Consider the following 13,347-nt stretch of genomic DNA (forward strand, 5'->3'; position numbering starts at 1 on the left):
TCCTGAATCAATGGCCTGATGTCACATCCGGTTGCAGTGTAGCCACGCCCCGATGCATTTCGTCACACCCATCTTCATCACAGGGGGTGGTTGCACAGCTCAGCAACAGAGTTTATATATACTCCTCGTTGTAACCCCTTCCCAACCAATTCACTATATCTCAGTATACTTAATTGGTGGACCACATTGTACATGGATTGTCCATCTATGTAATTAACCCTTCTTTTACCATAAAATAATGTTATTAACCTTTTTAATAAAGTTTGACTACAAACCTAAAAAGGTTAATTTGTTAAAAATGGCTTACTAGCAAAATTTGCCTATTAGTTTAATCTATCACTTCAACCGGCAGCGAAATATGCGACTGTTCAGTTAACAATAATGACCAAAACCATAATCACATATTTATTTAATGTATAAAGGAATATAAATCAAAGCATTAAATTCCATTTAATTTTTTAGCTGGTATATAGAGTATAAAGCCCAGCTTATTAATATGTTTGGAGGAGGATTGATATAAAACCATCTAACTTACATCATTATACATGGTTACAAATCATTAATTCATACAAGTTATAGAACCTTAATCTAAATATTAAACAAGAACCCATTGATAACATATCTTAGATAGTCACTAATAATCACTAAAAACTTGTCCAGTTCAATATTCAAGCCTTCAGGAGACATAGTATGTAAGCTATGAATCCATTTACTTTCTCTCCTAGAGAGATCCCTGACCCTGTTTAAACCCCTCCAAGCTGGGAGTACCCTCTCCACACCCCAAAATTGTAGCGTTGATGGGTCTCTCGCATGGAATAGCCAATACCCTCTGGATCTCATGACCAATCTGAGTATTTGAATATCCCTTCTGTATGAATTAAGTTCAGATTGTTCCATAAAATCATAATCAAATGTACATTTCTTCCTGACATGCATTAATTGCCATCGAGAAATATTACGTAATCACGTGGGATGATGTTCATTCCTTATTGTTAACCCTTTCATGACTAAGCCTATTTCTGACATTTGGTGTTTACAAGTTAAAATCTGTATTTTTTGCTAGAAAATTACTTAGAACCCCCAAACATTATGTATATATTTTTAGCAGAGAATCTAGAGAATAAAATGGTGATTGTTGCAATATTTTATGTCACACAGTATTTGTGCAGCGGTCTTTTAAACACAAGTTTTTGGGGAAAAAGACACTTTCATGAATTAAAAAAAAAACGAAACAGTAAAGTTAGCCCAATTTTTTTGTATAATGTGAAAGATGATGTTTTGCCGAGTAAATAGATACCAAACATGTCACGCTTTAAAATTGCGCACACTCGTGGAATGGCGACAAACTACGGTACCTAAGAATCTCCATAGGCGACATTTAAAAAAAAATAACGGTTACCAGGTTAGAGTTACAGAGGAGATCTAGTGCTAGAATTATTGCTCTCGCTCTGATGATCGCGGTGATACCTCACATGTGTGATTTGAACACTGTTTACATATGCGGGCGCGACTTCCATATGCGTTTTCTTTGCTGCGCGAGATCGTGGGGACGGGGGCGCTTACATTTTTTTTTTTTTTTTAATTTCATTTGTTTTTATTTTTTTACATTTAAAAAAAAAAAAATGTGATCACTTTTATTGCTGTCACAAGGAATGTAAACATCCCTTGTGACAGTATTAGATGGTGACAGGTACTCTTTATGGAGGGATCGGGGGTCTAAAAGACCTCCAATCCCTCCTTTGCACTTCAAAGTATTCAGATCGCCATTTTTGGCGATTCTGAATACTGTATATTTTTTAAAAACTGGCGCCATTGGCAGCCGAGTAAACAGGAAGTGACGTTGTGACGTCACTTCCGTGTTTACAGAGAGAAGACTGGAACTAAGCCATTTCTGGTTTCGTGCCAGTCCCTCTCTAGCCGCCAGAAGAGCCGGATTAATAAGTGGGTCGGGAAGCCCGGTAAGAGTAGCAGAAGGGATATCCCCTCCCACTTTTTAACAACCGAGCGGCTTTTAGCTGCATCGGTTGTTATCCCTGGATAGCCGATTGCCCGTTCTAAAAAATGTTACCGGGATGATGCCTGCAGTAGCGGGCATCATTCCGGTATAACCCCCGAAAGCATATCTACGTACGCTCGGCGGCAAGGGGCTAAATAACTGTTCCTATCTGTTGGTTTAAAATAAACCTTTGTGGCCAGACTGTCACCATTTCTAATTTATTATTATTGTTGTTATTGTTAAGATCCCTAATTGTTGTTGCCGACTCTGCCTGTTCCCGACTTTGCCTCTTGGACTACTCCTTTGGATTAACACTGATTGTGGTTGCTGACTTTGCCTGTTCCCGACGCCTCTTCCTGGTATATCCTGTGGACAGCTGCTTTGGTTTGCTGACTTCACTCTCTACTAACTGCGAGTTGCTTGTTTGGTGTTCCTTGATATAGCCTGTTTGCACTTGCTACTGTGGTCCCATATTTCTGGCTGCAGGGTCTCAATCATCCTTCCACCTGATACTGGGATAAGAAGACTACGAGTCAGGAAACCGGAGGGACGGTTAGAGTCTCCTGGCAGACCTGACATTATACTAGGGCCAGATGGACCTCAGCGAGCTGGTGCAGGCAGTCTCTCTTCAGGGACAACTGTTGGGTGAGCAGGCCAATCATGTACAGTCATTGGAGGAGAAATTAGATGCTATCATGGCTATGTTATCCTCTTTGTCTACTGCAAGTGGTTCTAGTCCTGCTACATATAATAACCAAGAGCCTGGGGCTGGGGAACCTGTGGTTGTGTCTAACCCCCAGGGTTCTCCCACTCCTAATATACCTCTCCCTGAGAAGTATGATGGGAACCACTTGGTTTGCAGGGGATTTCTCAACCACTGCCGGTTGCATTTTAGAAATCAACCTTCTGTATTTGCCTCTGCTCAAGTCAAGGGGACTTTTATTATTTTCTTGCTAAAGGGCAGAGCTTTGTCCTGGGTGTTACCCCTTCTTGAAAAAGATTCACCTATACTTACTGACTACCCCATGTTTATGAAAACCTTTGAGAAAATATTCAACGTTCCTGGCAGAGCGGAGTCCAGCATTCTCGATTTACATCAGGGTAAACGCACGGTAGCTTCGTATGCCATAGAATTCCGCACGCTAGCAGCAGAGACTACCTGGGATAATTGCGCCCTTAAGGCTGCCTTCAGCAGAGGGCTTGAAGGAACGCATAATGGAAGAATTCACCTACCGTAAGATCACAGTGGCCCTGGAGGATTTAATCAACTTGTGTATCCTGGTGGACACTCGCTTCTCTAAATGCCATTTAGCGAGAGGGCACCAGAGACAATTTATTCCTCACAGTTTTGGTGCAAAATCTCCCGCTTGGCAATTACCAGCCTCTTCTGTCCCTCCTACTGTTGGGTCTGAGAAAGAACCCATGGATGTAGGAGCTGTGCGTTTGTCTGACAATAAATGTACCAAACGCTGGACCCCAGGCCTCTGTCTATATTGTGGAAAGCTGGGTCACCTCCTGCGTTCTTGTCCAGTTCGACCGGAAAACTTCCGGGCTTAATGGGTGATGGAGGAGCCCCATTAGGCCATGCTGTTTTGACTAGTAGTCCCAATATCCTTGTCCTGGAATGATAAGTACTGTTCCACAGTTTTTAAAGATTCCGGTGCTGGTGAGGTATTTCTCGATGCAGCTCTGGTTAAGAGTCCTCAGATCCCGACTGTTCCTAAAGACCCACCACTCTGTGTAACTACTCTTGGTGGAGACCCTCTTGGTGATGGACTTATCACTCACGAATCCAAGCCTCTTTCCGTCCTGTTGGGTGCTCTGCATTTTGAAGTCTTATAGTTTGACATCATTCCGTCTCCTAAGTACCCAGTAATTCCTTCCTTGATTATGTAAACACAACCTGTCTATTGACTGGTCCTCTGGTCAAATTTCTGCCTGGAGCACCTCCTGCTATGTCAACTGTCTCCAAAAGGTAGCCTATGTCTTTTTCTGATGTGTTTTCTGAAAAGGAGGTCCCCTCCACCACCCTTTCAACTGCGCTATTGATTTGTTACCCGGGGCTCCCCTACCTAAGGGGGGAACCTATCCTCTCAGCCTCGCGAAGACTAAGGTGAAGTAAGAGTACATAGAAGACAGTCCAAGGAAGGGTTTCATTTGCCCTTCCACCTCTCCCGTGGGGGCAAGCCCTGCGTTGGCTTCAGGGCTCTCATTCATATCACTGTAAAAAATCGGTACCCTCTGCCTTTATATACTGGGCTGTTTGACCTTGTTCAAGGATCTAAGATCTTTACCAAACTGGACCTTCGTTCTGCCTACAATCTCATTACAATCAAAGCAGGAGACGAATGGAAGACCGCTTTCAATACTCGTAGGGGACATTATGAGTGTCGCGTGATGCCGTTTGGCTTTTGCAATGCCCCCGCTGTATTCCAGGAGTTCGTAAACAACATTTTCAGAGATCTACTCAACACTTTTGTTGTCGTATACTTGGATGATATACTCATTCACTCTAAGGATATACAGCATAATTGTTGCCATGTACGCACTGTTCTCCAACGTTTAAGGGATCATAGGTTGTACGCCAAACTTTCCAAGTGCTCCTTTGAACTACCAGAAATACCCTTTCTGGGTTATATAATTTTGTCTGAAGGATTCCGGATGGATTCCAAGAAGCTTGTTGCCATCTTACTGTGGCCCAGACCTACCACTTTAACAGAAACTCAGCGATTCATTGGGTTCTCTAATTATTATTAGATGTTTATCAAGAATTTTTCCAAGATTCTGGCTCCCATCACTGCTCTCACTAAGAAAGGGACCAACTGCTCTCTGTGGCCGGAGGACAGGAGGCGTCTTTATGTTTTTGGTTAGGTATTTATAATGGGAATTCTACACACACTAGGTACCAAATATCTTTTTTATTTATTACATGATTTCTGTAACCATAATCAACTAGGTTTCTTAGTTCTTCCTTATAAACTGCTGTGGGGTCTCTCAACTGTTTTTTTTATATGTACATTCATCTGAAAGCATATCAGCTAACTGTTGGTGGTAGAATTCTCTACCAAGAAACACTACCCCCCCCCCCCATTTTATCCGCAGGTCTCACTATAATTTCTTTACATTTCTACATACTTTTTACATACTTTTCTTCCAGAGATTCCATTCCCTAATGTGTCTCTTATTAACTCCTCTTTTAGGTGTGACCCGATCCAAATCCCTCAAAACCAAGTTTTTAAAAACTTTTACATAGTGGTTACTTGGTATTGGGGAGGTTGAATGTCGACTTGCTGCAAAGGCCACTATCTATTCCTACATTGAGTACTTTTTCAAGTTGATCTTTCTAATAAACTTATAAGTATCAATGTACATATTCATTTATTGATAGGTCTCTTTGGAGCACACTTTAAACCAAAATCTAGTATAGTGAGTGCTTTCGGAGTTAGAGTGGTTTTTTTCTCAAATTGAAGATTCCTTGATTTATTAATCCCTCCTTCATTTTTTTGGGAGTTGGAGCCTTCTACCTGTTCTACAACCTCTCCTTGCCCATGCGGACGAATGTACTGTATATAGGACGAACAAAGCAAAACCTCATAATGAGAATTGGGAAGCATGTGCAAAATTTCCTTAAGGGATATAAATATCATAGTATGTCTGATCACTATAGGCGCTTCCATATGAGAGACCCATCCAATTTTGGGGTGTGGAGAGGGTACTCCCAACTTGGAGGGGTATAAACAGGGTTGGGGATCAGGGTCAGGGAAAGAAATGGATTCACATCTTACATACTACGTCTCATGAAGGCTTGAATATTGAACTGGACATCAACTGTTTCATTAGCAAATATTAATGACTATCAAAGATGTGTTATCAATGGGTTCCTGTTTAATATTTAGATTAAGGTTGTATAATTTTATAATATTATGTATGAGTTATAAAAGCAATATTAAAGTCTCTCTTTTTTTTTTTTTTTTTTAAATAACAAACATGTTATACTTACTTGCTCTGTGCAATGGTTTTGCACAGAGCAGCCCAAAATTCTCCAGCTCCAGCTTGCTCTGGAGGCACACAAGCAGGTGCAATAGAGATTTATTCCTGCGCTACCTTGGAAAAAATAGTGTACGTGGACAGCTGCAGACACCGAATGGGATCAAACAGGGCCCATAGGCAGTGTAAGGCTAAAAGAAATGGGTGCTGCGCTAATCCAAAAAATGAAAAAATGTGATAGCTTATAAAAATGTGAATCAACTAAATAAGGTAAACGGGTAACACGCTTGTATGCACAGTGTCCTGTGATGAATTACAATAGTAACAGTGTAGCGATAACTAACCTATATCAAATTAACCTTATGTGAAAACCGTGACAGCACAGTATGTGTAGGGAACCAGCCTCATACACACATACTATCGTTGTGACATGTGCAAAGTAAAGCTTAAAGTGCTAATGTGCCCCTGTGCAATCCTCAATAAAATATAATCATAAATATGTGTACAACAGACATAAGTATTATCACAAGAAATAGGACAAAAAACATATAATGAATATAACACATGTATATATGATACCTAAATAACATGTGTAGCACAATAAATAAGTAAAAAGTGCAAAACAAGCAAAATAAATAATTGAAAAAAAGTGTAAAAAACGTATCTGTGCAAATAAATGTGTACCATATATCTATAAGCCACAAATAAACAAGATGAGATATATTAAAAATTGTGCAACAAACGCATCAGTGCAAATGAATGTGTGGCATATATTCATAAACCACAAATAAAAATGACATAAAAAGTGACCACAAATATTGTCATTCAAAGTCCAGACACAGTCCAAAACGCATCCAACATATGTGCCAGTGACACCTCTAACGTGCAATATATAGTGATCCTTTGGATGTGCAATAAATAACCAGTGGGGTGCCGAAAGAGAGAGAGTGTGTATCCTCTTCGTGCTTGAACACACACACAGGTGGGTAATGGCCCCTTACCTTGCGGTAATGGGACAACCGCATAGAAAACAAATGGAGATGGTCTCTCTTTGGGGTCCCTGGACCGGAGCCGGTGGTCCCTGTGCTTTAATTCTTCAGTATCAGCATCAATAACGGCAGAGCGAACATAAGGAAGAACAGAAGGGTACTAGATAGTGTAGTATTTTGAACCAATCTATGTCTTTATTAAGTTTAAAAGCATGTACTCACATGAAGTAAATACACATCCTGTATATCTCCTACGAGCGGCGAGCTCGTCAATCTGAATCTCTGTCAGTGCCTATCCCGTCCCTACGCGTGACGTCACCCAATCACGTGACTTCATCAGGGGATACTAGGGGAGGCGCAGTCATGTCCTTAAGTAGTGTTTAACATTGTGGTGAATGAGCGGCCATTTTCTCTTGGCCCAATGTGTTATTATGGCAGCCATGTATCGAGAGATCAGTCTCCGGCCGTGTACGCGGCCATTTTGTTGGTTGAGAGGCAAGTCATTAGTGCCATAGACATCAGTGGTAGATGAGCGGCTATTTTCCTGTGGCCTAATACGATGTTTATGGCGGCCATGTCTCGGATGATCGTATGTGCGGCCGCTAACCTAATTGCAAGGCACATCAATAGTGTCATATGCTATTATATATGTATGTACGCAAGAATGGGAACAGATTATAAAGGCTACTAGATACATACCGTGCTCTTATAAAAGAGCCTTAAAATGACAGCTAGACAAGCTATGCCAAAAGCTATGTCAGAGTGACTATAAGCATTAATGTGAGAAAGAAAACTTATACTGGCAGCTCAGCATAGCACTCTGTAGGGGTAACGTAAAAAAATATTATAACTCTATATTTAGATTAAGCCTAATTAGTAACACTTTATCCTTAATGGGACCTTTTTAGTACAAAAATCCTTTATTAATACAAAAAATTCCATTAATACAAAAAATTTTTCGCAGGGCTCTGTCAGTATGAATAGGACGGGATAGGCTCTGACACTGCCAACTATATCTCAGTCCATACCAGACGGAACCATACAGATAATATAAAATACAATATAATTAAAAGCCAAATATACATGTAAACATAATGTGCATCCATCTCTCATATGATGCACAAAAATCTAAAATAATAATAATTAAAAGTTAAAACCTCTACATAAAAAATATACACAGCGATAAAGAGGGGGAAAAGAAAAAAAAAAGGAGGGGGGGGGGAAAGGCAGAGGAGAGGAGGGGGAAAGGCAGGGTAGAGGAGGGGGGGGGGGGCAGATGTGTGGAAAATAATCGTCATGTGTATAAAATGAATATAACTCAAATAGGTGCATGGAAGAGGAGCCCATCCTATATAGGTGACCATATAAAAACACTAAAATACATAAAGAGAGAAAACGGGGGGAATCCAGGGCTAGTTAAGAAAATTAAAAATCACTAAGAAAACAGTTGAGGTCAAACTCGATATTCAAACCTCTGGGCGAGAAAGTGTCTAATGTGTATATCCATCTAGATTCTAGCTGGCTAAGGGTCCTCACCTTGTGTCCACCCCGCCAGTGTCTAACATATGGTTCTATTCCCCAGAACCTTAACTGCGTGGGATCCTTGTTGTGGTATAACAGAAAATGTTTCGACACACTGTGCTTGTCATATCCTTTTAGGATGTTTTGCACGTGCTCTTTAATGCGCACACTAAGAGGTCTTTTTGTGCGGCCTACATACTGAAGGCCGCAACTGCACTCCAGGACATATACGGCCCCTTCAGTATTACAACAGATGAAATTGCCGATTTCATACGATTCTCCTGTGCTAGTGGACCTAAACTGGAATTTTTTCTCATTTGGATGCTTCGTTCTCAGGCAAGCAAAACATCTCCCGACCTTCATGCATTGAATACATGAAGGTAAAAAACCTTGTGCCTTTACAACCACTTTAATGATTTGTACCCACGTATAATGATGTATGTTAGATGGTTTGATACCAATCCTCCTCCAAACCTAGTAATAAGCTGGGTTTTATATATACCAGTTAAAATGTTAATTTTGGAATTTAATGCTTTGGCTTATATTCCTTTGTACATTCATATTGCCGGTTGACCTGATAGATTAAACTAATAGGCAAATTTTGCTAGTAAGCAATTTTTTAACAAATTAACCTTTTTAGGGTTGTAGCCAAAACTTTAATAAAAAGGTTAATTGCATAGACGGGCAATCCACTATAAGCATACAATGTGGTCCACCAATTAGGTATACTGGGATCTAGTGATTTGGTTGAGAAGGGGTTACAATGAAAAGGAGGAGAATATATAAACTCAGTTGCCAAGCAGGCATCCCCTGTGATGAAGTCGGATGTGATGACACACATCAGGGTGTGGCTATGTGGTAAGTTCATTAGTTTTAAATAAGGTTATTACCTTAAGGTTTTTACACTATTAGAGGTGTTGTTTCTATTTTCCTCTACATGTGGATATCTTCATGGTTTTTTATCTGTATAAGCGCTATTTGCCAGTCATGAGAATGAATGGCAATACCATCTGGTGAGTTTTATTCTTAAGGGAGTGGAAGCTGCACACACACTGTGGTGGAGGACATGCGGTATATTTTTTAATAGTGATACACCAATTTATCACAAATTTTGGACTTTTACTTTTCAATTTATATGGACTTTGTTTTTTCACTCACTGTTTCTTTTTTGTGGCATTTGCTTTGAATATTGGTGATAATAGCAAAGCAATATGTATCTGTATAAAATTGAAGATTATTTAAAAATAATAATGCTATTGCAAATGATTTTTCCTTTTAGAACTTTTATAAAGACATTAACCGTGAAGCAATGTACATTAGGTAAGCATGCTTAGCTAAACTTTGTGGTTACAGCACAGGTGGCTGTTGCTGCAGATTCCAAGTTAAAAAAAAATGATTAATTTAATTTACAGTGGTGCTGCCTTATTCTTCTCAGTCCTTAATAATTATACATGCAAATTGTCTGTGATTAGCCCAAATATTTTGGCTAATCTTTGAGATTACTAGGTCCTTGGTTTGCTGACTGTAGCAAAATCAAAAGGTCATGTCCATATGTAATAGATGGGAATCTGGTTCCCCAGACGACGCCATTTGTGGTGAAACGTACATCGGGAGGTTGACGGTCTGACATCATCGCCATTCTAGTGTGGACGGGTACTCGCTATGCCGGCCGGCTATTTGCTGTTTTTAATCTACTTATGTAAGTTTTCTACCTTCTTTTCTTGTCAGTATTACACTATGGTCAGTTTTTTTTCATCCACATGCCTGTGAGACGAGAGTTTGGGGTCCCTGCTATATCCTCTTAGCTACGCTGTATGCAGCAAGTCAAGTCACACCAGCTGGACTTCCCATACCAGGACGCAATACAGGCTGTTTTTTGCTTGCCTTGTGGTAAGCGCATTATTTGTGTGGTGGCGGATCACTGAGTGTGGTGTCTCTCTCATCTCTACCACCGAGTCTTGTTGTGTCCATTCATGGGTTTATCTTTGGGACCGATTCTGGTCAATTATTACATATAAGGATTCCCATCTATTACATATGGACATGACCTTTTGATTCACAGTTATATGCATGGACTTATATATTTCTGATTATTGCAATGGTTCACTTACAGATATGAATTTTTCAACAGGAGTTTTTGGGATATGGTTATAGGATTATTTCACATATCTTATTCATATATATTTTATTTCTTATTTCTTTTTCTTTTGGTATTTTGGTGCACATCTCACTGTTTAACTGCTGCTTTTTGGGGGATTTATTTAGTGGTAGCGCAGTATTTTTTCTTGTTCTTTATATAGAACTGTTTTCTATCCTGGTTGTTCCGTGAATATTATTCACACTTAAAATTCAAGGGAGATCCAAATAAAGCCTATTTAATGAGAATCTAATTCCTAAGTTCGCCGTGGCAGTAAAAGTAATCACAAGTCAAAAAACAATCAAAAATTCCCAGCTCACTTACCAGCCAGCCTCCAACAAACCGAATGGACTCTATAATTTTGAGAGTCTCCCAAGTTGAAGCACATATAAAAAATTGATAAATTAAGGGCAGGTATGCCTGGGGGGAGCCCACCCTTAAAGGTATAGGAAAACACTGGACACCCAAAAAAAGCACAATGGCGTCTAGTTATAGGTTGGGGTGGTTGTCATTTGTTTGTACTGTTGGTGAATTGGTGAGGGGACCAGTGCATCCCTAAACCTTTAAGGAGGGATGGGCTCTCTCCAGGCATACCTGCCCTTAATCTATGCATTATTATATATGAACCTTTTGATGACGTCATGTGATTGGATGGCGCAGCGCGTTGGGAGGAAGAGATGACATTGCACCGCTAGTCTGCAAAAGGTGGGGTGGCCATTTTGTTGGAGGTTATCCATATTATGAGGCTGGATACTGATGTGCACACCATAAGTTGAGCATATTTTAATTTTTAATAAAAATACTGTTACCCGTAAGGAGAGCACTATATACTTTTTTTTACTTTTTGAGAGGATTGTGGAGGATGGTGGGAGATTGAGATCATCAGTGGAATGGAATTTTTTGTGACATTGCAATTATTACATGAATATAAGAACTATAATATAGAACTCATCTCACATGAACATTTGGGACGTTATTCAATCTTTTTATTTTTCATGGATATGTATTTGATATATGTAGCATTGTATGTGATCATTAGGACATTGCACTTTATATTTGTACTGCATAACACTGTCAAAAAAGATCATTTTTAGATTTGGTTCACTTGTGGGAACACAAGTAGTGGCAGCAGCAATAGGGATACTAATATATTAGTTTGGATATAGTAATCAAGTGAAACCCACCCACCTGGGAGGAGAGAAAGTGCTGCTAGTCCAAAATATGATTCATTTGAAAAATAGCTAGCAAGGGCCTATAGGCAGCTAGTAAAAATTGGACTGAATAGAATATATCAAAAAAGTTCTTTATTGCGTACAGATATATGAAAAAAACATATAAATTAAAAACTACATGGGCTCTGGTATGCATGGTATTCAAACAAGAGATGTCAATATTACAAATGCAAACAGCAAAAAAGAGTTTCTTAACACTTAACACTATTGCTCAGAGAACAGCTCCAACGCATTTCGATCGTATATTGTTATGATCTTCCTTGAAGACATCTTTAAATTGGAATATTGTGCATGACCAGAGTCGATTAAAAACATATAGGCGGGGTAGTTTCCAGGTGGTAATCTGTCCAAGGAGTATGGATTGGTCCCACACTATCCTATGGAAAATCACACAGACTAATTGTGAGACAAAGGGAAAGGGAGCACAGACATATCCATAAGTAGCCTTAGATAGTAAATAACATTCAAATCACAGCTGACACTGATGGGAATTATTTCAACATTATATATGTATGTATATATCCCACTTTATTATATAATAAATTCAAATACAATGTAATTTGTCTCTACAAATCCTCTGTTTGCAGGGGCAAAGATATAGTAACCAAGTTTGAGGGATCAGGGATTCATGCGAGGAATACTGAAAATTCCTCACATATCCAGATTGGTGCAAGTATTATTGTCTAGCAGCCATTCCCATCCTGCAACTGATCACTCACTGCAAGGGATAAGGTGTGTCAGTGATAATGCCAAAACAAGTGCTTCTAGTTTTTTATATTGTTTTACAGATATTTGTACAAGCTTCGAGACCTCCACTTGGATTGCGAGAATTATACTGAGGCTGCTTACACACTTTTGCTCCACACTAGGCTTCTGAAGGTAACGTTTTAAATTAGAATATTCATGCTTAAATATATCCAGATATACAGATATTCTCTGTAGCCACAAACATAGATTTAGGTGATAACCAAAGGGAATGACAAATGCTTGTATTCTTCTTGAAACCTAAATTATTAGTTAAGTATCAGTATCGGGTAAAGCCCGACTGCAACCTTAAAGTGGTTGTAGACTAAAGGTTTTTTACCTTAGTGCATACTTACCTGACTACTCTCTTGAGCCAGTGCTGTGCCTGAGAGTAACAGTGCTGTTCTCTCTCTCTCTCCTCACAAGACTGAGGCAGCAGCAGGAGCCATTGGCTCCTGCTTCTGTTAATCAAATCCTGTGAGGAGAGAGCGGGGGGCAGAGCAAAGCTGCACTGTGTGTGTGTCAATAGATACACACACAGCCTGAACTTTTGCCCCCATACCAAGGGGGATCCAAGAGCTCCAGAGGGGGACCTCAGAAGAGAATATTCGGGACTGCTCTGGGCAGAACTATTGCACAGAGTAGATAAGTATAACGTGTTTTTTATTATTATTATTATTATACAGGATTTATAAAGCGCCAACAGTTTACGCAGCACATTACAATATAAAAGGTAGACAA

The 13,347-nt window shown here is 39.6% G+C and overlaps 1 protein-coding gene across 2 annotated transcripts in view; it reads left to right on the forward strand.

Moving 5' to 3' along the window:
- The window catches only part of DOCK2 (dedicator of cytokinesis 2), a 475,532-nt gene that overhangs the window by 306,412 nt on the left and 155,773 nt on the right, over positions 1-13,347 (forward strand). For both annotated transcript variants that reach the window (XM_073620719.1, XM_073620720.1), the window contains exons 36-37: positions 9,773-9,813; positions 12,651-12,741. In XM_073620719.1, the coding sequence (XP_073476820.1) occupies positions 9,773-9,813; positions 12,651-12,741 (132 nt within the window). The remainder of the gene's footprint in view (positions 1-9,772; positions 9,814-12,650; positions 12,742-13,347) is intronic.

This window comes from Aquarana catesbeiana, linkage group LG03 (assembly GCF_042186555.1).
Source record: "Aquarana catesbeiana isolate 2022-GZ linkage group LG03, ASM4218655v1, whole genome shotgun sequence".
NCBI classification, from domain to species: domain Eukaryota; kingdom Metazoa; phylum Chordata; class Amphibia; order Anura; family Ranidae; genus Aquarana; species Aquarana catesbeiana.